The following is a 25,595-nucleotide window of genomic DNA, read 5'->3' as shown; positions in this document are numbered from 1 at the left end:
AAGCCATGATTCACAAAATAACGACCTATAAAACAATAAAATGCTATAATCTTATCAATACGTTATAAGGACCGATTAAAACCCCGATTAAAAGCAGACTTGGAACGCGTCCAATATAGACACACGGACCAAAGGGGCGTGGTCAAAGGGGCGTGGCCACCTGTCACATCCAATTAGCGGAAATACATGGTGACGAGTAGTATACAACCTATACTACTCATATTGTTTCACGCAGAGGCTGGTATACCTGTATTTTACAAGTAACCTGTGAAAAGAATGATGAGATAATGAAGATAATATGACCTGTTTGAGATGTTTAATATCGAAAGAAATTTGAAAGCACATCCCCAGGTAAAACCTGCTCGCAATCTTTTGCCTCAAACCACAGCTCCTGGTTATTGGACTCTTTACTTTACCAACTTCAACTAATTCTTTCCAGCGCAGCATTTCTCTCCTAGCATAGGTTGCTTAGTGTCTCTATAAGTGACCTCGGTTAAGAACTGAACTACCTTTGACACATGTTAAGCACTACTAAGTCCTAATACTGATGTAATTAATGTATAATAATTAAAATAACTTGTTCACTATAATTTCTTAGCGACTTGACATATCTAGACTTATCTAGAGACACGGGTTTTGTTCGAAATCACGCTTTACTTTCTTTTTTCTAAATACAACTTCTACTCACAGGGAGTGGTCACACTAACCTCTCACAGTTCACTTAATTTCTTCCTCTACGATTAATTTCTTTTTGTCCTTTCTTTCCCTTGTCCCCGTACAGCCTTGAGAAAGCCCCGGCCTCAACTGAGCCTAGGGGGCGAAACACGTGTTGGCTGTTCATGTTCATTTGATTTTTCATGTTCATTCAAATCACGAATAAAAAGAACCTTCTGTTTTTACCAAAAGCCTGAATATGGTTCATTACAAGAGAGAGGGGATTTGACTCACTACTATAAAGACAGATGTTACAGGCTCAAGCCTGCATCCCCGAGCTCCACATCTTGTTGCAATACAGAGCTAGCAGGCGTGTTCCTTGAGCAGCACAACTATCCCTCAAGTTACACAGATGGTATTTCTTAAACAGGGTGTCTGTCCCTCAAGTTACAGGCCTATTCCTACCCACAAGAGCGCCCCCTCTTGTTCCTGTACAGAGCCTGCTTGCTCATCCCTTGAACAGCATAACTATCCCTCAAGTTACGCACATTTTGCATGCCGCCCCTACTATCTCTCACGTTACAGAGATGTTACAGGCCTAGTACTACCCACAAGAGCACTCCCTCGTGTTCCTGTACAGAGCTCACGGGCTCATTCCTTGGGCAGCGGAACTATCCCTCAAGTTACACACATTTTGCATGCCGCCCCTACTATCTCTCAAGTTACAAAGATGTTTCCGGCTCATTCAAAAGTATCAGGACTTTCTTATGTGATAAATAATTGAAGCCCCGCTCGTCAGACAGCAGAGCTCTCGCTCTAGTTTCACAGCTATGCGTGCCGCGGGGTTCTGCCACAATTCTCTCAGGTCGTATACTCCGCAGCATGGCAGTGCCACCCTGGAGGCGGCTGCACGTGTTTGCCAGAGGTGGAATGAGGCGGCGCTGCTGTAAGATAAGGGTCGGAGGGAAGCAGTGCACAGGGCTGCGAGAGACAGGGAATCCTCAGTGTGAATGACATAGCAGTAACATTAAATAAACTAGCAGCTCCAGATAGCTCAGAGATCTGCTGCGCTGTGCTTCATAGCACTTCTGGGCAAATGTACTTTTTTTCAGGCAGTGCGACCACCACAGTTGTTTGAATGGGAGGGGGCGTGACAGCACCATATCTACTAAGCTCTGTTCCTCAGCAACGGAGCCTTTCCTGGCCGCCTCGCGCCTCACACACATTTGCATCATAGTGCAAAAGTGTGCGTGTGTGCGTGAGACTCGCATTGGTTTTCTATGTGACGGATGCCCGTCCAGTACAGATTTCTACACTAAGGTATAGCTTTAAATATATCCCACTTTGTATATGTGTGGTATTGTACAGCTCACATATAAAGTTGTAATCTTTGGAGACAATAACACTTTTCTCCAACGTTGTACCTGCCGCAGGGAGGGGTGCATTGTTGTGCATTGTCGGTGCAAGGCCCTGTCTACAAATGCTAGTAGGTGTTACGTTCCGTATAGGACTGAAAAGGACAGCGGGAGGTAGGCGGGCAGCATGCACTCCGGGATCGTGGAGGAGATAGAAAACACACACCTACGCTTCCTATTGCGCTTCGGTGCACTGACCCGGATCATCCGGTCCAGCCCCCATTTATTTACCTAGGCCCTTCCGGGTCACAGACGGGACCACCCTCGCGTAAGCGGGGGGGGGGTGTTCCCTTGAACATAACAGTAGGTAGGGCGTTGCGTAAACAACTATGGACTCCCCTTGACGCAAAGTAGTACAACGTGCTACTTTGCATGACTTTAGGGCTGCTTTCCAACTCATAAAAGTTTGCACACTAAAAGTAAATCCGTAATCACATTTTGCACTAATGTGCATTACTTTTGGTCACTTTTCACCTGTTTCGAGATGTTGATAAATGTAGCCCTTCTCTCCCAGAACTGAAAAACGACATAGCGCTTATATGGTCGCACTTGCGAAAGAAAGGTCTAGTGTCCATTTAACTAACCTCGGTAGGATGAAAGGCAGCGATGGGGCTGTTGGGGGGCCATACCCTTAATATGCAGATTGCACTCACATCTCTTCAGCAGGCGCTCAACCCCCGAGCTACCTCCCATTCAGGGTTATTAGTTCACAGAGCAGTCTCGCCACAGCAGCGCGAGCCTGGCCCATCTGTCCACGGGAGCCACATTAATATCATTGGCATAATCTGATAATACAAGCGAACACTGCTCTTTAAACCCCGCTGGGGTGTGTGATTGATGGAAATCCTGTTCGAATAGATTAACCCTGCAACAGTGGCCCAGAGCGCAAAGAAATTCTCTGAAATCATACGAATTATTCAACTGAAACTCTCAGGGGGCAGAGGCCAGTTATACTAGCCAGACCGCAGAATTTACACAGTTTAACCAACTTTTGAAACTAGCCAGTCTTAACAACGAGCAAGTCCTTGGAGCTGGAGACTGCCCAGGAGACGGCCGTGTGATCTTGGACAGCTGCACTTTCTGTGAGTGTCTAATCTTGGGTGTCCGCCGTGGATCATCGAGCTCGCGCCCTCGCCTCCTCATTCCCTCTCCCTCTTCGTATAGTTTACTCCCAATCTCGCATACAACCCCCTCCCCCGCACCTAGTGATACCGTATCGTGTACAGTCCGCCGCGGTCATGGTCGCTCCCTTTGAAGTCGGGCCGGATTTCGACACCGCTGGGCATCATTGCACAAGCCGCGCTGGGCTCGCCCGTGCCACACTTGGCGAGGCGCCCCCGTGTTATCGAGCCGGGAACCGAGCAGCTGTCAGCAGGCACGGGATATGGGCTCGGCGCTTTGAGGGGGGATACGCTGGCTGTGGCAATCCGGACCTCTCTGCAGTCATTTGCCGTAAGTATTCAGCACCCGGGAGGGTTCATTGGGCCCTTGATAGACGGCAGAGAAGCAGAGGCGGCGGTCCCCCCTGTGTTCCTGTGCCGAAGATCACAGGGCGCACTCTTCTGAGGCGGGATTGAGTACCTCCCAGGTCTGTTCGTTCCAGGTTTGAGCCCATGGTGGCACCTGTAATGTCCAGAACGTTAGCAGCTTCTAGGGTTTCACCGCTTTGAAGAACTCTCAGTTTGTTGAAAGGGGAGGAACCGAAGCACAGGGCGATAAAGGGACTTCCCCAGATCACACAGCCTGACAGAGCGAGGAAGCCAGATTATTATAATACGGATTTCCGAGTCACATAATCAATGATGTAAACACTAAACCGCAGGATTGCGCCATGTCTTCTCCAGGGATTCCCTTCACATTCACCCCAGGCAATACATGGAGAAGTTATTGTCGTGGGCACCAAATCTGACAGATATGCCCAGGAGACGATGCAGATAAGGTGGGTGCTATGCACAAACCAACATCCTTCTTCCTGGCGAGAACTGAGTCTAAACATGTAGCACATAGGAATATGTGTGTTTTTTCCTAACATGTCCCATTCCCTTTAGGGGAGGGCCATGCATATTGAAATGTTCCGGTCCCTGCAGGCACAGCTGCTTGTTACCACAGCTGGGCTGAGACGAGACAACCACGCGTCGATCCTATTGGAAGACACCAAAACTGAGCTCAAAGCCTCCTTGCTGCCAATGCTGAAAGCCAGAAAGAGCCTTAAGGCGCATCAGCCTCCGAGAGGAGCTACGCCAGTATATTCTTCAATCTATTCACCAGTCCATTCAGCCATCCATACCGGTCCCTTCATTCCCCTCTAAATCCGTTGATGTGTCCGTACATCTTTCCATTACTCTAAACAACCTTTCACTCATCCACCCAGTTCTTGTCCACCCGACCATCCATCATACAGCCACCCATCCCCCAGTCCTCCATCTGTGGTCACCCACAGTGGCTTGATAAGACCACCCGGGAGAGCGATGCCTTAGACCAGGGTTCTCCAAAGTCGTTCCTGGAGGGCCGGATCCATGCCAGATTTTAAGGAAACTAAATTTACTAAATTTATCTGAACGTAGATATGATAAAAATATGGCATGGATCCGGCCCTCCAGGAACGACTTTGGAGAGCGCTGCCTTCCACGCTCACATCTCCCACGTTCTACCGGGTGCCAAGTTTCTATGACGCAAAGGAAGTTTCCCGTAGGTCCCTAATGGCGGCTACTGTGGCCCACAGATTTTGACGCCTTTTCAATATTTACTCCCTGGCAATATTTCACCCCAGGTACAGCGTGGCAGTGAACATGGTTGTGACGCTTCATCTCAAGGTCACTTTAATACTGGTTTCCTTGCAACTTCATAAAACTCGAGGTTTGTTGATCCTTTATTCTTCCCGACATTTTAGTGCGAAACAGTTGTGTTTACTCATCACAGCCAGGGAAAATGTAAAACAGTGTTTATGGTTGTCGACAGCTGTGGCGAGATGCTTTCTTCTTCATTTGCATTTTTTTAATAAAGGGTCTCCCCCTCCAACATACACACATACATATAACCTAACCCACAGCTTTGCCCAACCCTGTCTTAGATTACCCAGACTTGCCCGCTTTTCACAATGTTCTGATCTCCCCAATTTTTGATTTCTACCTCTGACCAGAATTCCTACTTTGCACATCCTGGGTGCAGGGTGGCACCAAACTGAAAACATTGGTGATTTTTGATGCCTATTTAGAGTACTGTGAGGTCAGAAAGACAATCATGAAAACAATGAACACAGGTATTATAGGAAGGTGGGCATAACCTTTCTCACCAGTAAGGCTACTATGTGTAGCAATACTGTAGCTACAGTAGTGGTGGTAATTCTTGGAGTAGCACAACCACTAGTGTTATTGGTACTAGTACTAGTAACACCAGCCTTGTTATTGTAGAAGACATAGTGATATTTTTCAGAAAGTTTGGGTTTCACAATGTTTGCTCCTCCTGCAGAAGTGCAAAGTGGCCGAAACATGTCGAGGGCTTAGCATTGTGATGCTGCAGCAAGGTTTGCCTTGTATTTCAAGATGCGCTGCACCTCACTTAAATTCTTTTTTAAGGCAGTACAAGTGAATCTCTTCAGAATTCTCTTTTCTACGTGTTATAAGGATACTTGAAGGGAGGGCTTTAGGAAGTGTGCAACAACACAGAGAAAGAAGTATAGGGCATAAAAGAACAAATAAGATAACTAACAACAGATGTGCTACATCGCATATATGATTTTGGGGTGAAGGAGAAGCACAGGGTCTGAGGGATAACACATTGCTTCTTGTCTCCATCTGGGGTTGGAAGGTATTATGTCAGAATCCACACCCCATACAACCACTGACACATAAACTCTGCACATATGCAGCTGTAGTATCCAGAAGACATGTAAGTGCAACCCTTTTCTCATCTAGTTATTTGGCTGCGAGGGAAAAAGACAATCTGTACTACTCATGAGGGTGTAATACGAGGGCAGCAAGGAAAGTCATATTTTGAGAGAGAGTGTAAAAAGGCACCATATTAATGCTAAGTATTTATGGGACCAGCATGAAGACACCTGATACACAAGTACAAGTGAGCCACGATAACACCTTTATCCCACGAAGTTTCCATTGACTTCACCTATGGGCCATAAAGAACAGATCACCCCCGCCCCCCCAACAATATCTTTTCAGTGATCCTTATTTTAGTGAGACTCACCCTTTCCACTCTCTTTCCGTTCTTAGGGAGCTGGCCAGGTGGTCAGTGTCTGGACGGTCACTGTGGGTCGGTCGCTGCCAGGCGTGCTTGCTGCTTGGGTGGATGTCGCTGGAGCGGTCGCTGCAAGGTGGGTGCTGCACCGGTGGCACTGCTGGTAGGGCTGGTTTGGCAGTGGGTGTTGTTGCAGAAGTTACTGCTGGGTTGGTCGGTGCAGGAGTGGTCGGTGCTGGAGTGGTCACTGCTGGAGTGGTCGCTGCAGGAGTGGTCGGTGCAGGACTGGTCGCTGCTAGAGTGGTTGTTTCTGGGGTCCCAGAGCGGACCTTGCCCCCAATTGAAGTTGACGATGGCCAACGCTCAACGCACCTGAGGTGGGCTCTCTACCTTACCTCTGGACGGCGCTTCTGAATACTCAACCACTCCACCCGTCAGGAGCAGAGTGAAGCAGGACAGTGAGCACAGGGCGCTTTTCAGGTGTTATGACTGGAACAAGTCCAAAAAAAAACTCATCATCAACTGTGACAGGCGGCAGGAACCCTCCAATCACACGCGAGTGGAAGAACCTTATCAGGGAGTCCGAGGGTTGAGCGACTTCGCCTGATTTGAGCCAGGAGGAGGGGCAGGGATGCATTCCTGCAGTGAGTTAGAGGTCACATCTCACCTGCAACGACTGCTGCCTCGCTCAGGGCTGGAACTGTTCTGGCACAGGCACTGCTGGCATCTATTGCAGCATTCCTCCCTAAATTCTTTGTAGATTTTTTACCAGCATGACTCTTTATTCTTTTATAGATTTTTTTTACTTAGTAAAAGATGCATGCATGCACACGATTGTGCTGCCAGGGATATGCACGCCTGCTGGCAAGATTCACATATATATATTCATTCTAAAATCGCCAATAAAACTATTGTCAGAATCTAATGTTCACTGAAAGAGCATATGACAGGGCGGAATTCAGCAGCACCAGAGAACAGAAGTTTGAAACCTTTCTGAATGGTTGACAAAGAGTTCCAGGTGCCAGGAAAGACTTTGAGAGCCCGGACATCACGTGACTGGGCGAGCGTTTACACCTCTTCGAAACTGATTTAAAGTTAGACCATGCTCTAAATTTTGGATAACCTGTGATTTTGTTCCCTTTTGCTACAGGTATTCCAGAACCTTACAAACTCTAACTACGGGCTTGTGTGCAAAGTTGTCAAGGTTGCAAAGTCTCCCACTTTCACATGAAAATCATTACTGTTTGAATAATTAATGTTGCATGTGTCCTTATTTAACGCTAACAAGATCTACGCAAGATGCACTTCACAGTAAACAGGACCTCTTTAGGGGCTCACGCGTTGTGAGTCATTAATCTCCCCATCTCCGTGAATAGTTCAGGTTCCCGGGGTTCCTGTAAATCCAGAGAGGCAGAGATAACAAGGATTACAGGTGGAACCTTGAAGAACCCCTAAGAAGTGAAGAATCACCAGGGAAATCGCTAATTCCGGTATGACTCCCCCGGTAATTTGTCACTGTCCTCTGGAGTTTTACCCCCAGATTCCAAGGTGAAATTTACCAGATCCTCAGGTCAGTGCCATAGCTTCACAGGAGTATTTGGGGTGTGGCACCCCAAATAAATACATTCCTGGCTTGGTAGTTGGGTCTGGGGCCCTGATTCGGGTCTGCTATGTCTATGTCAGTTTTTTCCTGTCGTCCTGTTTTCACTAAGAGGTTTTAACTTGTTCAATTTTGGATCAGGAACTTAAATATATTCAGACACAGATTTACAAAGAATTACCATCAGGGTTGTGTAACGTTTTTGATATAGCCCGATGCAAAATTATTTTTTTAGTATATACCAAGCCACGCAAATGTCGACTTGCATAGCTTTGTAAGAAAAAGTAATGCAGCGCATTGAGCTGCTTGCGGTACTTTGCGTCAAGTGCGCTTTCCATGGTTGCTACATGGGCATTCCCATAAATCCACCCATAGATTTTGATGCAAACCTATATTTACACAAAGCTTTGAAGACATGGGTTTGCGCCAAAATTGTGCAACTGCCAGAGGCTGCGTAATGAAACGAAAAATATTTATTTCTCCTCCCAACATCCCCTTTGCATGCGTGCTGCATGTACCACGCGTACAAAGAGGAATAAGCCTAAAAGGATAGTTGTTATGCAGGAAGGCACTCCTTCCTGCACAAAAACTATCCTGAACATAATGCAGACACCCTTGCAGTATGGCGCTCGGCAGCCCAAAGTGCCCCCTCCCATGGAGAGAGCAGATCTGTGCCATTCTATGCAGAGATGGTGCAGTTCAGCTCCCTTCAGGTGAAGCAACACAGAGCAGCACCTTGGCTTGCTGCACTGTGTTGCACCCCTTCTTTGTAAATATGCTACTTACTGACTAGGTTACCAAAATGTAGCAAATCTCACGCAGATTCTATAGGTTCAGATAGAAGAGTTATCCTGAGAGTCACATAAATAGAACAGGTTCAGACAGCAGAGCTTTCTCTCAGAACACACAAATCCTATAGGTTTAGATACAAAAGTAATCCTGTGAGTCACATAAATATAACAGGTTCAGACAGCAGAGCTGTGCCTCAGAAGATACAGATCCTATGGGTACGGATTGAATAGTTATCCTGTGAGTCGCATAAATATAACAGGTTCAGGCAGCAGAGCTATCCCTCAGAAGATACAGATCCTATGGGTACGGATTGAATAGTTATCCTGTGAGTCGCATAAATATAACAGGTTCAGGCAGCTGAGCTGTGCTCAGAACATGCAGATCCCATAGGTTTAGATAAAAGAATTATCCTGTGAGTCACATAAATGTAATGGGTACTTATCCCTCAGGTCACCCAGATCATATATATAGATAGAAAAAAGGATCTCTCAGTTCACCCACATCTTACAGTTTCAGAGAGAAAGTTTATCCCTCATGTCACGCGGATCTAATAGGCACATACAGACCCTTGAATCACACCAGTCATCAATCAGCTGTGCCATATCTTTCAAATTTAAATAAATATTTGTGTAAAATCTTTTAAATTAATTTGCGTTAATACTCTTTTCAGAATGTTTTGTAACTACATTGAAATGATTTATTTTTGTGTTTACTGTTTTAGCTTCATGTTGCAAGGAGGCACTTTTGACCTTTTGCTGGTTTCCAAATGTTATTTTACTGCCTTGGGCTGAAAAAAATGGCCCTACTGGGCAGGTGCCAACACCAATCCTTCCATGGACAGAATGTTCATCCTTTCCCTGCTCACAGGAGATACAGTGAATGCTGCAACATCCTGCCAGCAGGAGTGAAGCAAAATCTCATTCTAAAGTACGTAGGAGGAGACATGGAGAATATTAGTCCCAGGCATCATTTGTGTTGGGCCGGCGTAATTAGCATACTTTCGGTAATTTCACATTACTCTTGTTATATGAAATTCCCGAAACTACGCTCTTATTGTACATGGCGTAATTATGCGCGATGTACAGTAAAGGTTTACCAAGAAATGAGCCCTTCAAGCTAAATATTTACCAACAAAGCACAAGAAAAATGCAAATGGCAGAGCACGAGCAGCTGCTGTTCGCAGTGCTTTTATTTTTTGCAACTATTTTCAGAGCAAAATGCATCCTTGCATCTAAAGAGGACGTGAAGATGCATTTCGCTCTAATAGATAGCAAAAAAAAACCGCAAGGTTGACAGCGCGCGTAGTTACGCGTACTTTCGCGGGCCTTTTGCGCGATTACACGCAAGCAAATAGTGCGAATTTCGCACACCCCTATGAGAGAGGCGTGTCTGCCACAGTAGCTGGCCACATGCCCGAGCTAGAAAAACCCGGATGCGGCCTGGAGGAATCAGCCTGTTTTCAATTCCTGTGAAACCATTCATTGGAGGGAGACGCCTGCACAGGAAACGAGGGCGCTGCCACGGTTAGGGGTGTTCTGGTGGCGCCAACCCAGAGTTGATTGTAATGCTATTTAGATAGTGCTGACTACCCGTGACGAGGTGTTGAAGCGCTTTATGGCGAGTAACACGCTACTCCGATTGATGCCGCTAAAGTATGATTCTTACATTCCAAGCCTGGTCCAAGTGATGCAATTTCTCTGAGAAATGTTTACTGCTTTTTAATGTCTGGATTGTTCTTTGTGCGAGAGTTTAAAGCTCTTGTAATAGTCTGTGTTTCACACCTCAGTCCTGCGAGGGCTGTGGGCGAGGTGCCAGGCGCCTTGCACTAGAGAAGCACATTTATTGAATCAAAAATGCGGATATTTTTCGAATGAGGAGATGGCATGGCTAAAATGTGGAACCCGTGAACCTTAAAGGCAGAGGAAGGCGCGAAGCTAAGAGAGCAGGGCTATCTCTCAGATGGCAGAGGTGGTATATGTTCATACAAGACAGCAGCCCCAGGATACACCGCCCTTACAAGTTCTACCCCTAAACTGAAGAGGTTACACAGACCTTAGAGGCTCTGGCCTGAAACTACAGAGTTATCCCCCAGGACATACAGATTTTACAGGAATACTCTTTAAAATTAGCCATATTTTAAAGGTTGAGGCCTTAAAAGGGCTACCTCTCGGGTAAGAGAGAGCAAACAAGCTCTTACCATGGACAGCAGAGCTACCACTCCATTTGTGTAGCCCTTACAGGCTCTGGATACAGACTGAAAAATTATCCCTCAGGTTGCACAGATATAATCTCAGTTCTTCAACCATAGAACCATCTCTTAAATTACACAGATATTCTCAGCCCAGGCCTGTGATAGGTGTGCTGGGTCACACCTTACACAGGTTTTACAGGCTCAGTCCTTGGACAGCAGAGCCATCTCTCAAGTTACACGGATATTCCCGGTTCGGCCTGTGACAGGAGTGCTGGGCGCACATTGAAGAGGTTTTACAGGCTCAGCCCTTGGACAGCAGAGCTATCTCTTAAATCACACAGATATTCTCAGCCCAGGCCTGTGACAGGAGTGATGGGTCACACTTTACAAAGGTTTTACAGGTTCAGTCCTTGGACAGCAGATCCATCTCTCAAGTTACACAGATATCCCCGGTTCGGCCTGTGACAGGAGTGCTGGGCGCACATTAAAGAGGTTTTACAGGGTCAGTCCTTGGACAGAAGAGCCATCTCAAGGTCACACAGATAATCTCAGTCCAGGCCTGTGACAGGAGTGATGGACAGCAGATTACACAAGTTTTACAGGCTCAGTCCTAGGACAGCAGAGCTATCTCTCAAATCACACAGATAGTCTCAGTCCAGGCCTTTGACGGGATTGTTGTGCCGCACATTACACAGCTTTTACAGGCTCAGTCCTTACAGGTTAGAGTGAGTCGCTGTCAGACCCTCATACTAGGCCCCCATGGACTATACATTAGCCAGGCTCTGCTTTACCTTTCGAGCAGAGATGTCCCAAGCAAGGTGTACTCAGCGCGATGCGTCATTGAGATGGGGGTGGGGGTGGAGGGGGGGGGCACCAGCACAGTAGATGTATGAGGCATGGTACGTATATTCTCATTTATGGTGAATGAGTGATCATCGAATCACCTGGGGTTTCCTTAATGATCACCCAATTATCTTCGACATTTACATAACCTATAATATATAGGTTTACATGTTCAAACAGGACGAACATTAGCCCAGTTGTTGTACAGACTTTACAGGTTGAAAGCTTGTACAGCAGTGCTATCCCTCACGTTACAAAGACCCTCCAGACTGTGGGCTGGATCACTCAAATTGATCCCACATCGTTATATTTTTCCACAGAAGACAAATTATTCTTCAGGGTAAACGCCTCTTCCACGTCCATGCTCGACAGCAGAGCTATCCCTCGTGTTACAGGCTAATAATTCCTTCCACGCCAGAGATTTCTCCCCAGTTATACAGATTTTGCAGGCTTCTTCCTTGGACAGCACAGCTGCCTCTCAGGCGCCACATAATCTATAGGCTAAATATCTACACTGCAGAGCTGACCCTCCCGGCACAGAGCTCTTATAGGCTCACGCCTTGCACACCAGAGTTGTGTCTCCAGTTGCGCACCTTACACAATAGTTGTATCACACAGGTTATTGTACGGACGTCCCCAGCTCAGCAGGGCTATCCCCACAGTTACAAAGAACTTACAGGCTCATTATTTTAACACCAGTGCCACCCGTCCAGTTACACAGATGTTACAGGCTCAAGCGTGCATCCCCGAGCTCCACGTCTTGTTGTACAGTACTGCAGAGCTAGCAGGCTTGTTCCTTGAGCAGCACAACTATCCCTCAAGTTACACAGATGGTATTTCTTAAACAGGGTGTCTATCCCTCAAGTTACAGGCCTATTCCTACCCACAAGAGCGCCCCCTCTTGTTCCTGTACAGAGCCTGCTTGTTCATCCCTTGAACAGCAGAACTATTCCTCAAGTTACACACATTTTGCATGCCGCCCGTACTATCTCTCAGGCTACAAAGATGTTACCGGTTTATTCAGAAGCACCATAATTCAAGCTCCATTCGTCAGACAGCAGAGCTGTCCCTCTAGTTGCACAGCTATGCTTGTGGCAGGAGTGTCCCATAAATGTCTCAGGTCGTGTAAACTCAGCAGCATGGCAGTGCCACCCTGGAGGCGGCTACGCCTGTATGCCAGAGGCAGAATGAGCCGTCCGTGCGGCAGGAACACGCCCTGGGCACCGCTGCTGTAACACTAGGGTCGAAGCAGTGCACAAGGCTGCCCCGCGGGCCTGTCGCCGAGAGACAGGACATCCTCAGTGTGAATTACACAGCAGTAACATGACACAAACCAGCAGCTCCAGGTAGCTCATTGGATCTGCCGCGCGGTGCTTCATAGCACTTCGGGGCCGCTTTACTGTTTGTTTCAGGCAGTGCGACCACCACAGTTGTTTGAATGGGAGGGGGCGTGACAGCCCCATATCTGCTAAGCTCTGTTCCCCAGCATTGGAGACTTTCCTGGCCACCTGGCGCCTCACACACATTTGCATCATAGTGCAAAAGTGTGTGTGTGTGCGTGAGACTCGCATAGGTTTTGTATGTGAAGGATGCCCGTCCAGTACAGATTTCTAGACTAAGGTATAGCTTTAAATATCTCCCACTTTGTATGTGTGTGGTATTGTACAGCTCACATATAAAGTTGGAATCTTTGGAGACAATAACACTTTTCTCCAACTGTGCACCTGCTGGAGCAGAGTTTTTCTGTTGAAAATCTATTGGGTTTTTAAGCTCTGGTTTGTCTGTTTGTCGATAATAAAAATATTAATTCGTAATTACTAATCATTTGTTTTGTGTAAATGTTCTGACTAACCAACACGAATTAACAAAAGAAAACTATACGTGGGGAAGCGTTCTTGTGGCAAATTAATAATGTGCATGTTTTATTAAATAAACGTTGCTGAGTGCTGTTTGTTTTAAAGCACAAAACGCTTTTGAATTGTCGTGTACTAATGCTTTTCTGTGTTGCAAAGGCTAGATAATTACATACACATAAGGGTATTAGTGGGGTTAACACTGTTTAATCACTATGCTGTGGTAACGTTGTTTTTGTCTCTTTTTAATTAAGATGGTACGTTTTGGCCTAGTATAAAATGGCTGCCGTTTGCAGCCTGGGCTCGAGTGAATGATTTGTGATGAGAAGGCCTTGCTGAACATGGTCGAGAGTCATCTGACCACAGTCTTCGCCTGGTTTGAAAGTTTTCCGTGAGGACAGCAGCTCTGGGCGAACATCCAAGTACATCTGAGTAACCTTGGAGGACAAAGGAGCCATAATGAATGAACTGAATGGACTCTGAGATCATAATGCTGGTGCCGAGGAAATATGAACATGAGGCGATACATTCGAAAGTTTAGTTCCGTCTTCCGTCTTTTTATTTTTGTGATTTTTCTGAGCGGAGGTTTTCCAAATGTAGCGATGCTACATCCTTTCCTGCTCGCTCTGCTCAGCGGCTCAGCGGATATCTGAAACATTTTATGTTGCTTTCTTTTGTTAGAATTATTATAAATATTGTTAGCCTAGAGAGGGTTTTTGCCACTTTGCCACTTCTTCCCAAACCTGCGTTGGTGAGGATCGATGCTGTGAGGACGGCGACTCGGGAGACTTCTACTGAGAGACCTGTCCTGACCCATTCTGACATTTAGCTAGAATAGGTAATTATGAGAAAAAATGATTTACTCTGATTGATTTTCTTTGACTAATTTTAGATAAAGTACCATAATTTTAAATACAGTGTTGGTGGTTATTTCTTGTCAATTATTGAGTACTCTATTTTGATTATTGTGGTATAGATTGTTTAGATCATGACTCAGGACAGTCACAATTAGGTCTTATCGACCTCAGTGTAGATGCAGGGTGTTTAGGAGTTTTTCTTTCCACAGGTTCAGTGATGGTAGAGTATTTGAGCGTATGTTAGTAAAATGGGCCCAAGCGTATGATGAGTGTATGTGCGTGCATCTGTGATATTTCTCTATCCGTGGAAGTAGGGAGAATTTGTACACCCCAATCTGCACCACACCTACCGCAGGGAGGGGTGCATTGTTGTGCATTGTCGGTGCAAGGCCCTGTCTACAAATGCTAGTAGGTAGGGCGTTGCGTCAACAACTATGGACTCCCCTTGACGCAAAGTAGTACAACGTGCTACTATGCATGACTTTAGGGCTGCTTTCCAACCCAAACAAGTTTGTACACTAAAAGTAAATCCTTAATCACATTTTGCACTATTGTGCATCACTTTTGGTCACTTTTCACCTGTTTCGAGATGTTGATAAATGTAGCCCTTCTTTCCCAGAAATGAAAAAATACATAGCGCTTTAATGGTCGCACTCGCGAAAGAAAGGTCTAGTGCCCATTTAACTAACCTCGGAAGGATGAAAGGCTGGAATGGGGTTGTTGGGGGGCCATACCCTTAATATGCAGATTGCACTCACATCTCTGCAGCAGGCGCTCAACCCCCGAGCTACCTCCCATTCAGGGTTATTAGTTCACAGAGCAGTCTCGCCACAGCAGCGCGAGCCTGGCCCATCTGTCGACGGGAGCCACATTAATATCATTGGCATAATCTGATAATACAAGCGAACACTGCTCTTTAAATCCCGCTGGGGTGTGTGATTGATAGAAATGCTGTTTGAATATATTAATCCTGCAGTGCCTGAGAGCGCCCAGAAAGGCACTCAGGCCATAGTATGCTGCGCTATACAAAAAGAAACTCCCAGGGGGCAGAGACCAGTTATACAAGCCAGCCAGCCCGCAGAATGTACACATTTTAACCAACTTTTAAATGTAGCCAGTCTTAACGAGCAAATCTTTAGAACTGGAGACGGCCCAGGAGACGGCCCAGGAGACGGCCGTGTGATCTTGGACAGCTGCACTTTCTGTGAGTGTCTTGGGTGTCCGCCGTGGATCATCGAGCTCGCGCCCCCGCCTCCCCATCCCTCTCCCTCTTCGTATAGTTTCTTCCCAATCTCTCATACAACCCCTCCCCCGCACCTAGTGATACCGTATCGTGTACAGTCCGCCGCGGTCATGGTCGCTCCCTTTGAAGTCGGGCCGGATTTCGACACCGGTGGGCATCATAGCACAAACCGCGCTGGGCTCACCCGTGCCACACTTGGCGAGGTGGCCCCGTGTTATCGAGCCGGGAACCGAGCAGCTGTCAGCAGGCACGGCCCTTTGGAGGGGGAGGGGAGGGGGTAACCAGGCTCAGGGGCGTAACACAGGCCCCCGCAGCCCCCGCGGTGCGGGGGGGCCCCCACGCTCTAGGGGCCCCCTCACTCATCAGAGCCAGCCAGCAATCCTCATGATTTTAAGGATTTAAATGGTTCGTAGTTGCGCGCGCCCGGCCTCCCCATAAGTTAAATGGTGCGCGCAGCCGCGCACGCCTCGGCCAGGCGGCCTCTACATTAATTTAAATGGTTGGTGCGCACGCCCGGGCCCGGAAGCTCTTCATAATTAAATGTTGCACAGCGGCGCTCAGTTGTTTCCGGCCGCGTCTGCGCGTTCTTCAGTGTGGGGCATAATAGGGTGAGGATGGTGATTAATATGCGCCAAGTCCTCTCTTGGACCGCGGCCGCACTGCCCCTGGATGTCGCGGCTGAGCTGACCCGACAAAAAGTAAGTGCTCGCCTCGCAGCGTATGTACTTTTATTCAACAGTCAGTTCCCGTCACAGTGCGCCTATGGAGCGCGTTATTTGAATGCAGGTAAAGTGTGCTTTATGTAACTTATAGTGTGGCTTGCTGCAAGGCACTTTAAATCATACAGCGCCCTGGCTCACTCAGCGGCTGCACTGTGTGTGTGTGTGTGTGTATAGTGTGTGTGCGTGCGCCTCGCAGCCTCTTCTCCCGAATGAATGCCTGCACCGGTGCTGTCTGCTGTGGCAGCCGTTAGTCAGCGCCTTTCAAGTATGTTGGCTCATTAAGGCAGCGGGAGTAGTGGTCTGGTGTCGTGGCACTGCAGCCTGCCAATCCCACAGCAAAACAAGTGTGCAGGTTGTCTGCATTTGCCCAATTTTGTTGACAGAAAGGCGGGCACTTTTAGAAACTCAATTCCAGTTACTGGACATATGCACTTGTTGATCCGATGTTATCGCTCGTTTGAAAGCAGAGCATCCACTTTTGGCAGGGAGATTGTTGAAATTCATGCAGGCATTCCAGAAGTTATTTAGCACCGCAGCATCCCGTGAATAATATGCTAACAAGGCAATCTAGACATATCTTCAGTTGGCCTTTTACTCACTGGTGGCGAGATTGAGCCAAAACCTAGAGATGCTTGCTTATAAATTACGTTCGCAGCGATGAACTCAGAGCGAATTTTTAAATCCTCACTTGTAAAATGAGAAATTCAATTTTATAACGATGCTGGCACAAAGTCGCAAGTGTGAGATTTGGCTTGTCTGGTTTCCAATAGAAAATCATAGGGCAGTCCCAAACACAGCATTTAGGTTTGCATCTTAAGTACCCGAGGCCCTGTAATGTATTTTATATTCAGAACAATTGCATTGGGATTAATTTGTTCATAATAAGACGGGCCTATGGCTGGGTTTTATGTTCACCTATGACTCGAAAGTATGTAATGTGAAATGCGACTGTGGTCTGAGATGCAATTTTGATAGTACTGAACACATTCTATGCACTTTCAGAGAATCAACATTTTTTATGAGGCCTGTGTCTTGATATGCATGTCCTAAACGGGTTGAGATCAGTTTTAATTTAGACCTATGAATTGAAAGTGTAAGAGATGCAGTAACTTGTAGAAATTTTGATAGCACTTTACACACTCTATGCACTAACGGGGAATCAACCAAGCTTATTTACAAGCCCCTTGCGCCACCCGTACATCACTTTTCCCATGTTAAAAATGACGCAAAAGTGGCACAAGAGGCTTGTAAAATTAGCCCCAACATTTTTATTAAGCCTGCGTTTTGATATACATGTTTTAAATGGATTCAGACCAGTTTTATTTTAGATCTATGAATTGTCAATGTTTTTTTTTTTTTTTTTTAAATGTTTTTATTGGTTTTAACATGTTTTTAATCCCCCCCTCCCGACAAGTAGACAGTTTGTATTTTTACATCATACATTTTTATATTTATCACATTTATATAACTATTATAGGAGATCTTACAGGAAAAATTCCAGAAGAAAAAAAAAAAAAAAAATAATAATAATAATAAAAAGAAAATGAAAAAGAAATCAATAAAAAAATAGATGAATGAAAAGAAATAAGGCAAAGATAGCATATACATGTTACGGCATTGATAGTAGATCATATTTGTAAATCTCGCAAAAGTGTAAGTGGAGTCCAGATATTCATACCCCTTTCCCGTCGCCTTCTGTTTTTCCGTTTGTAAATAGCTATCTCGATGTTGTGCAACGCTAAGAGCCTTGCTAGCCATTGTTGAAAGGTAGGCGGTATCGGGTCTAGCCAGGCCGACGCTAAACATAGCCTCCAGACGGCCATGGCCACAAATACTAGGTCATAGCCATCCTCAAATTTTTCTGTATCACCAACCCCAAGTACCATTGCCTCTGGAGGTAAAACAACCTTTCTATGAAGGACAGAGGTTAAAAACCTTTCTATGTTTTGTATAAGAGGCATTAGCACTGGGCAGGTGGCAAACATATGAATAGAATCTGCTTTAAAAAGATTACATCTGGGGCAGCAAGTCCCATTACCAGTTCCCCATTTTGCAATCTTATTCGGTGTATAGTAGAGACAGAAAAAGGTTTTATAAAATTGTGTCTGAAGTTTGGTGGAGATAAGAAGAGTTTGAGCTAATTTATAGGAGTCTAGAGATCCTTCTTTAGAAATACTCAGGTTGTTTTGCCAATTTATTGCCATTTTATCTAAGTCATCCGGGAGTTTATCCAGCAGCGCCTCATACACTCCCCCAATCGACTGTTTCTTAGAATGTATAATTATCTCTATAGTCATAGATTTTTCCCAGATGTTTCTTAATCCAAATTTATGAGTCAGAAAGGTTCTAATTTGAAGAAACTTAAAAAAGTCCCGCCAATCTAGGCCAAATTCTCCTTTCAAGAGTTCAAAAGATTTAATCCCTTGATTAGTATAGAAATCCCCTAGTTGTATTATTCCCAGGTTGTACCATTTTTTAACACAGTTATCTTTGAAGATGGTTAATGGGAGAGTTGGGTTATTTAATACAGGGGTGTAGTACGAAAATCGTCCTATCCCTAACTCTTTTCTTACGGTCTTCCATACCTTAAAGCAGCTATACAGAGTCTTAAATTTAACCTTTTTGTAGTAGCTATCATGTGTGTGTATCCAGAAATATCCATAGCAGGATTCCCCGACCAATAACTGAAAGATTGAGGCAGTGTTTTCCTCTGTAGTATTACATCCTTGTAATAATTCTTTACTGTATAGTAGTACACAGGACCAGTAGTATCTCCTTAAATTGGGGAGCGCTAGCCCACCTCTATCCTTGGGAAGAGTAAGAAATGTATATGCTCGCCGGGGTTGTGCGTATGACCATATAAATCTAGAGAAGATACGTTCCATTACTTTGAACCACTGGTTTGTAATTTCTAAGCAGACTGCCCTGAATACATACAAAATCTTTGGAAAGTACACCATTTTAATTGCATTAGTCCTTCCAATAATGGAAAGATGGAGATTATTTACCCGTTGTAAATCCTTTTGTATTGTATTGAGTAATGGCTTAAGATTTAAATCCACCACTTCCTCTAGTTTAGAAGAGATAGTCACCCCCAGGTATGTAGCTCCCAGCACGACCCTAGGATCATCCATCCAAATTTTTTTGTTTAAAACAATTTGTGTCTTTCCTTGGTTTAACGCATAGCCAGAGACCAGCCCAAATTTTCTGGCCTCGGTCTCAATAACCGGCATTGCTATCTTAGGGTCTGCGGTAACTATAGCAATGTCATCCGCATATGCTAGTATTTTTGTTATATATCCCTGTGATATAATGGGGATTATATGGGTGTTTTTCTCTAAGTAGCGGATGAAAAAATCTATATATATTGCGAAAAGCAATGGCGAGCAAGGGCATCCCTGGCGAGTTCCTCTCGAAACAATGATTTCCTTAGTTAGACTTCCATTAACAGAAACGACGGCTCTAGGATTATAATACATTTTTTGTATTGCTTGAATAAACTTGGTTCTAAATCCCAACGTCGCCATTGCTTTCCAGAGAAACGGCCAGGAAACCCTATCAAAAGCCTTTTCCGCATCCAGAAGTATCAGGGCCATAGGGTCTCCGGTGGTTTCTGTTCCATCAAAAAGTGTAATAACCCTCTGAATGTGATTTATAGTTGATCTTCCAGGGACAAAACCATGTTGGCTTTTGACGATGACTTTATGTATTATAGGCGCCATTCTATTTGCCAGAATTTTAGAGTATATTTTGGAGTCCGCGTTTATAAGGGTTATTGGGCGATATGATCCTAATTGTTCTGGGGGTTTCCCTTTTTTAGCAAAAATAACAATTCTTGCCTTAGCCCAGGAGCCGGGAGGGTCCCCCCCACAAAAGATATGTGTAATTAGATCAATAAATGTATGTTTTATTTCTTCCAGAAATATTCTATAAAATTCTGCTGGGATGCTGTCCAGCCCTGTTGCCTTTCCATTAGGGAGGCTCTTAACAGCTGTTAGGACCTCTTCCATATTTGGTGTTTCCTCCAGAGCCATCTGTATATTTACCTCGAGTTTTGTGGTTTCACAATTCTCTAGGTATCTTTTTATTTCTATGGAGTCTCCATGACTGCTGTCAGTGTATAATTCTTTATAAAACCTCCAAAATGCTTGCTTGATCAGCTCTGGGATCTTTTTATTTCTATGGAGTCTCCATGACTGCTGTCAGTGTATAATTCTTTATAAAACCTCCAAAATGCTTGCTTGATCAGCTCTGGAATTGTCAATGTTTTTGTGCATTTTTATTATGTGTACTCAATTAATCTTGTGGAAGTGGCAAAATACTAAGGGCCTGAGTATGACTTTGGCAGTGCAGGAACAGGCTGCCAGGCTGCTGCCACACACCGCCAAAGCTCACCACCGGCAACCCACCAGATTAAAAGTATTTTTGTAGTCTGGCTCCCGGTCCTTTGGCATTCCCACTGTGATGCCTTTCAAAAAGGCACCGCAATGGGAACGTCAAAGGCCGTTCCTGCACAACATGGACTGTTAAGTCCATGCCATGCAAGAACAGGGGGTGCATGCACTAAGGGAGCACACCCAGGGGCGTAACACAGGCCCCTGTGGTGTGTGGGGGCCCCGCGCTCCAGGGGCCCCCTCACTCATCAGAGCCAGCCAGCAAGCCTCATGTTTTTAAGGATTTAAATGGTGCGTAGTTGCGCACGCCCGGCCTCCCCATAAGTTAAATAGTGCGCGCAGCCGCGCACGCCTCCGCCAGGCGGCCTCTACATTAATTTAAATCGTTTGTGCGCACGCCCAGGCCCGGAGGCTCTTCATAACTAAATGTTGCACAGCGGCGCTCAGTTGTTTCCGGCCGCGTCTGAGCGGTCTTCAGTGTGGGGCATAATAGGGTGAGGCTGGTGATTAATATGCGCAAAGTCCTCTACTGGACCGCGGCCGCGCTGCCCCTGGATGTCGCGGCTGAGCTGACCCGACAATAAGTAAGTGCTCGCCTCGCAATGTATGTACTTTTATTCAACAGTCAGTTCCCGTCACAGTGCGCCTATGGAGCGCGTTAATTATAATGCAGGTAAAGTGTGCTTTATGTAACTTATAGTGTGGCTTGCTGCAAGGCACTTTAAATCATACAGCGCCCTGGCTCACTCAGCGGGGGGGGGTGTGGTGTATGTGTGTGTGTCTGCCTCGCAGCCTCTTTTCCCGAATGAATGCCTGCACCGGTGCTGTCTGCTGTGGCAGCCGTTAGTCAGTGACTTTCAAGTATGTTGGCTCATTAAGGCGGCTGGAGTAGTGGTCTGGTGTTGTGGCACTGCAGCCTGGCTCTCAAGTATGTTCTTTCCACAGCTTTCTGTAATGTCACTGCTTTTACAGGTAATTCACGTCTCTCCATCTGATATCGAGGTACGAGCTCCTGTGGCTTTAGTAAAGCCACAGTGTTCTTTTGGATATGGCTCCCTGATGTGAGCACAATAAACTGCGGACGCCTCGGGGTGAGCCCAAGTCAGTGGGAGGAGATCTTTGGGAGGGGGCGCAGCGGCCAATCTCCATCCGGTGTAAAGCAGCACCCCCTCATCCCATCGGGGTAGGTGCTCTGGGGGCAGAATGCATGATCTTGTAACCGCTTCCGGTGCCATCTGGTGGTCTGGAGGAATCCTTGCTCGCCTCTGGGAGGCGAAAACCGCCGCTGTGGAGGCCTGGATCCGTCGCTGCCTCGCTCCCCCTGACTGAAGCTGTCACAGAGCTCTGGGCTGGTCCGTGAGCATATGTAGGCCCCTAACACCAGCACCCCTTTGCAACCCCTTAAGGTGAGAGATGCTAGATGTTGCAAGCAGTAGCACCTACATGTAAGGGCAGTGACCTGTCTGTGTTATATGTGCAGGAAGGGAGAACAGAGTATTCAAATTGATAACACAGAGTGGCTTCAGTACTCTTTACTTTGCAGCTACATGACCCCGGTATTGCAATTGCAGCAGGTGCTGCAGGTAAAAGTTAATGTGCATTGCAAAAGTTGTGTGAAATACTCAGAACTGAGGGGCATTTGTAGAGTTGCGTGTCACTGACTCAATCTTGGAATAAACAGCACAGTGATAGGAAGTACACTTTCCAGACAAGGAGAGTAAGAGAGAGAGGGAACGAAGTTGTTCATGTTGAAATGTACAGCATCAGAGTGCACGAGCGGGAAGCACAATAGTTGACACCAGGCCTGATTCCAGGATTCTGAATGGTCTTAGGCATATGGCCATTAAGGGAAAGGTGACCCTAAATGTCAATGCAGGAGCTACATGAGACAGAAAAGCAGAAGAGAATAGTTAAGTATTTTGCCAGATCTTCTGTGAATTTGGCTCCTCTGGCCCCCTGGATCAGCAGCCATGGCCCTCGGGCAGAAATCTCTGCCGCTCGGGCAGGCCCACGTTTAACAACTCATCTGCCCTCCAAGTGTGTTTGGAGGGCAGCAGGGGCACAGGCTTGTGTCTGAGCCCTGCACTGCCCCTGTCTTTAAAAGATATAGCTGACAAGTTTAACAGACTCAGCTCTCCATTGACTGCAGCACCATCTGAGCCCCCCCTTTAGTCCAGAGAAAGATGCTTGGAACCTGCCTACCTGTGCGATGCCAGTAGAGCCAAAGAGTCAAGCACTGCGCAGCATTGAGGCACATGCAGAGTGGCATCCAACATTTACAATCAGTAGGTAAGTAGCCAGGCCAAAAAGGGCATCCACTGCTTAGAGAGTGATGTCTCTTTGGAGAGGTGTCATTTGGTATTTACCTATGAAAAGGAAGAGTTTGGATTTAATTATCAGCCTTATGGTAAAGTGTATAGACTCAAACATGGTCAGGCATTGTGATTTATCCATAGTAGTCCAAGCAGGTGCAGTGGAGCAGGTGTAAAATTTAGGATGTGCCCAGATTGTGAAAGTGTATGGAGGCGTTTTCGAGGAGAGTCTATTAGTGACATCCCATTCCAGGTGTTTTGTAGCAGTTTCAAAACCTCTTTAAAGCTTCTCATTGCTCAAGTGTCATTTCTAATATTTCTTTCCATACACTTTGTTGCTTTATTTTGCTCACGAAAAATGTCACTCATAGTCGTTGAATGTCACTCATAATTACACTGAGATTATGAAAATGTCACACATACGCAATCTGAAACCTTGGCAGATATGAAGGCTATTCATCTTGGCCACTGGCTACGCCGGTGCGGGGCATGTATGGGGCATGCCAACTGGCCTGTGGACCACTTGCTTCAGGATAAGAGTTTGTTGGGGCCTCACACATCCTGTTAGGGTGGCCTAGTCGTGAAGGGCACTACGTTATTGCCCTTCCATTTCTAGTGCTTTGCAGCAGCTAAATTAAGAGTTTCTAATTGCTCAGATGGGTGTTATTTCTGCTATTTGTGTTTTCCTCGCATCATTCCCTGATTTTGCTTGTGAAAAAGTGTTACTCATATTTGTGGAAATGTCACTCATAATTACACTGAAAATATGAAAATGTCACACATAGCAATCTGAAACCTTGGCAGCTATGGTGACCTGTGAACAATGCCGTTGTCAGTCATGTCCATTGCGTAGCGCAATAAAAGTGCAATGACTTGTGAGATATCCGATCCCAGGACCCTGCCTGAGACTACTGTACTGAGGGACCATCACCGTGCAGCCTCCGGGCATAAGTTAATTATTACTAGTACTAGCCCCTGCCTGGCTAGCCTTGCGCTGTCTTCTGCTACCCACTCGTGCCTGCCTCAGAAGCTGCAGGCCAGGCCTCAGGTGAGTGAGTCTGTCTGAGGCAGGAGTGGTCCGACCCTCAGGCTGAGACGTGTATTGCTATCATTTATACTCATTAATGTATAGAAAAATTGGATTTTTTAAGAGATATCGCGGTACTGCCTACCTATCATGTTCATATACTACTCAAGGCCGGCCTGCTCTAGAACGGGTTAGTATTTGCTATGTTCTAGAAAAGGGCAGCCTTTATAGGGCTCAAGTATAGGGCAGTATTCACATTGTTTTAGAATATGCCTCTAAAGCTAACTCGTCCTATGAGTAGTATTTTATTTTATAGCGTCTCAAGAAGATCTTGGCTTCTTCGGTGTGCTACGCGGCAGCGTTCATGTGATGAGCAGGCTGCCTGTGGTCACCGCCTCGTGAGTACATGCTTCGCTGCGGCGGGGGCACGGGGCCGGTGCTGAGAAACTTCACAGAGGAGTCGTGCGGGCGGGCGTGCAATACCGGGGGTCCAGCTGGCACGAGGCAGTTAACGTGATTTCACACGCGGGCTGGCACACAAACCAAGCAAAGGGACACCCAGTGAAGCTCTCGCACTTTCACACTCGAGCCTCTAGTCTAGGGCCTCTTTTTCACGGCAATGCGCCTCTCAGCTAGAATTAATTGGGCAGAGGCCAGGGCAATAGAGTAGGTATCCTCACTGGGTGTTTGCAATGCCAATCCGCGCCTTCCCTGTTTTCCAGTGCAGGCACACGCGTGAACAGAGTGCCATGACAGCATTGACGGGACTCCCAGGCCTGACACTGTGCTGATGCCCCCGCCGGGTCACAGCAGCTGACCCAGTGGTGGTGAGTGCAAAGATGCTGCACCAGTGATCCTCTGCACCAGCGCGGGGTCGTGCCTCGGCGAGCCCTGTCCCACCTTGCATGCGCGTTGAAGCCTACTCTGGTAGTTAAATGAGGTTTGTGACTTCTAGGCACTCGCACGCAGCCCCCTGTGGTGAAGTCACTCGTCCTTGAAAATTAAATTGGTGTGATTATATAACCCTGGGCGGCCAACTACGTTATGCTCGCGTAGTTTGTGCTACTTCGCGCTACGCGAATTGCACATAGCACAGTGCAAAAATGCGTAGCGTAGTTGGCATTTTATGCTCGCTCGCGGTCCTAAACGTCAAGTTGGCGACTGCGAGCGAGCTAAAAGACATCCCGGCGAGACTTTTTTCTTGTTCGCGATCGGCAACATCAAGTTGGCGATCGCGAGCGTGGAAAATAAACCTCCCGGTGAGATTCTCAACGCGGGGAGCGCTCGCGATGAGAAACTACCAGTCCGCGTTGAGAAAGCTGCCGCTCGAGTAAAAATCTACTAGAGCGGCAGAAAACAGCTCGCACTGTGCGAGATGCTGTTTTCACTGATTGCACAGTGCGGACAAGCATCCGACACTGCAATCATACCGAACAGCACACTACGCAGTTCGCGTAGCGCTACGCATATCTCATGTAGTGCGAAGTGCACTTCGCGTATC

General features: G+C 46.4%; 1 protein-coding gene and 1 long non-coding RNA gene across 6 annotated transcripts in view; one reads left to right on the top strand and one right to left on the bottom strand.

The window, feature by feature from the left end:
* The window catches only part of AQP8 (aquaporin 8), a 79,119-nt gene that overhangs the window by 39,354 nt on the left and 14,170 nt on the right, over positions 1-25,595 (bottom strand). The window contains exon 2 of one of the 4 annotated variants that reach the window (XM_085629459.1): positions 22,958-23,121. The exons of 1 other annotated variant lie outside the window; for it this stretch is intronic. In XM_085629459.1, the coding sequence (XP_085485585.1) occupies positions 22,958-23,024 (67 nt within the window). In that variant the 5' untranslated portion in view covers positions 23,025-23,121. Of the gene's footprint in view, positions 1-3,271; positions 3,388-6,269; positions 9,289-22,957; positions 23,122-25,595 lie in introns of those variants that run through there. 2 more of the 4 variants (XM_085629460.1, XM_085629463.1) reach the window with 2 other exon arrangements.
* LOC146796753 (uncharacterized) overlaps positions 15,927-25,595 on the top strand; it is a 37,291-nt gene continuing 27,622 nt past the window's right edge. The window contains exon 1 of one of the 2 annotated variants that reach the window (XR_014969665.1): positions 15,927-16,337. This is a non-coding gene — a long non-coding RNA (uncharacterized LOC146796753). The remainder of the gene's footprint in view (positions 16,338-25,595) is intronic. The other variant, XR_014969666.1, reaches the window with a different exon arrangement.

The sequence above is a fragment of the Triturus cristatus genome, chromosome 10 (assembly GCF_964204655.1).
Source record: "Triturus cristatus chromosome 10, aTriCri1.1, whole genome shotgun sequence".
In the NCBI taxonomy this organism is placed as follows: Eukaryota; Metazoa; Chordata; class Amphibia; order Caudata; family Salamandridae; genus Triturus; species Triturus cristatus.
This window is presented reverse-complemented; position numbering and strand designations above follow the sequence as displayed.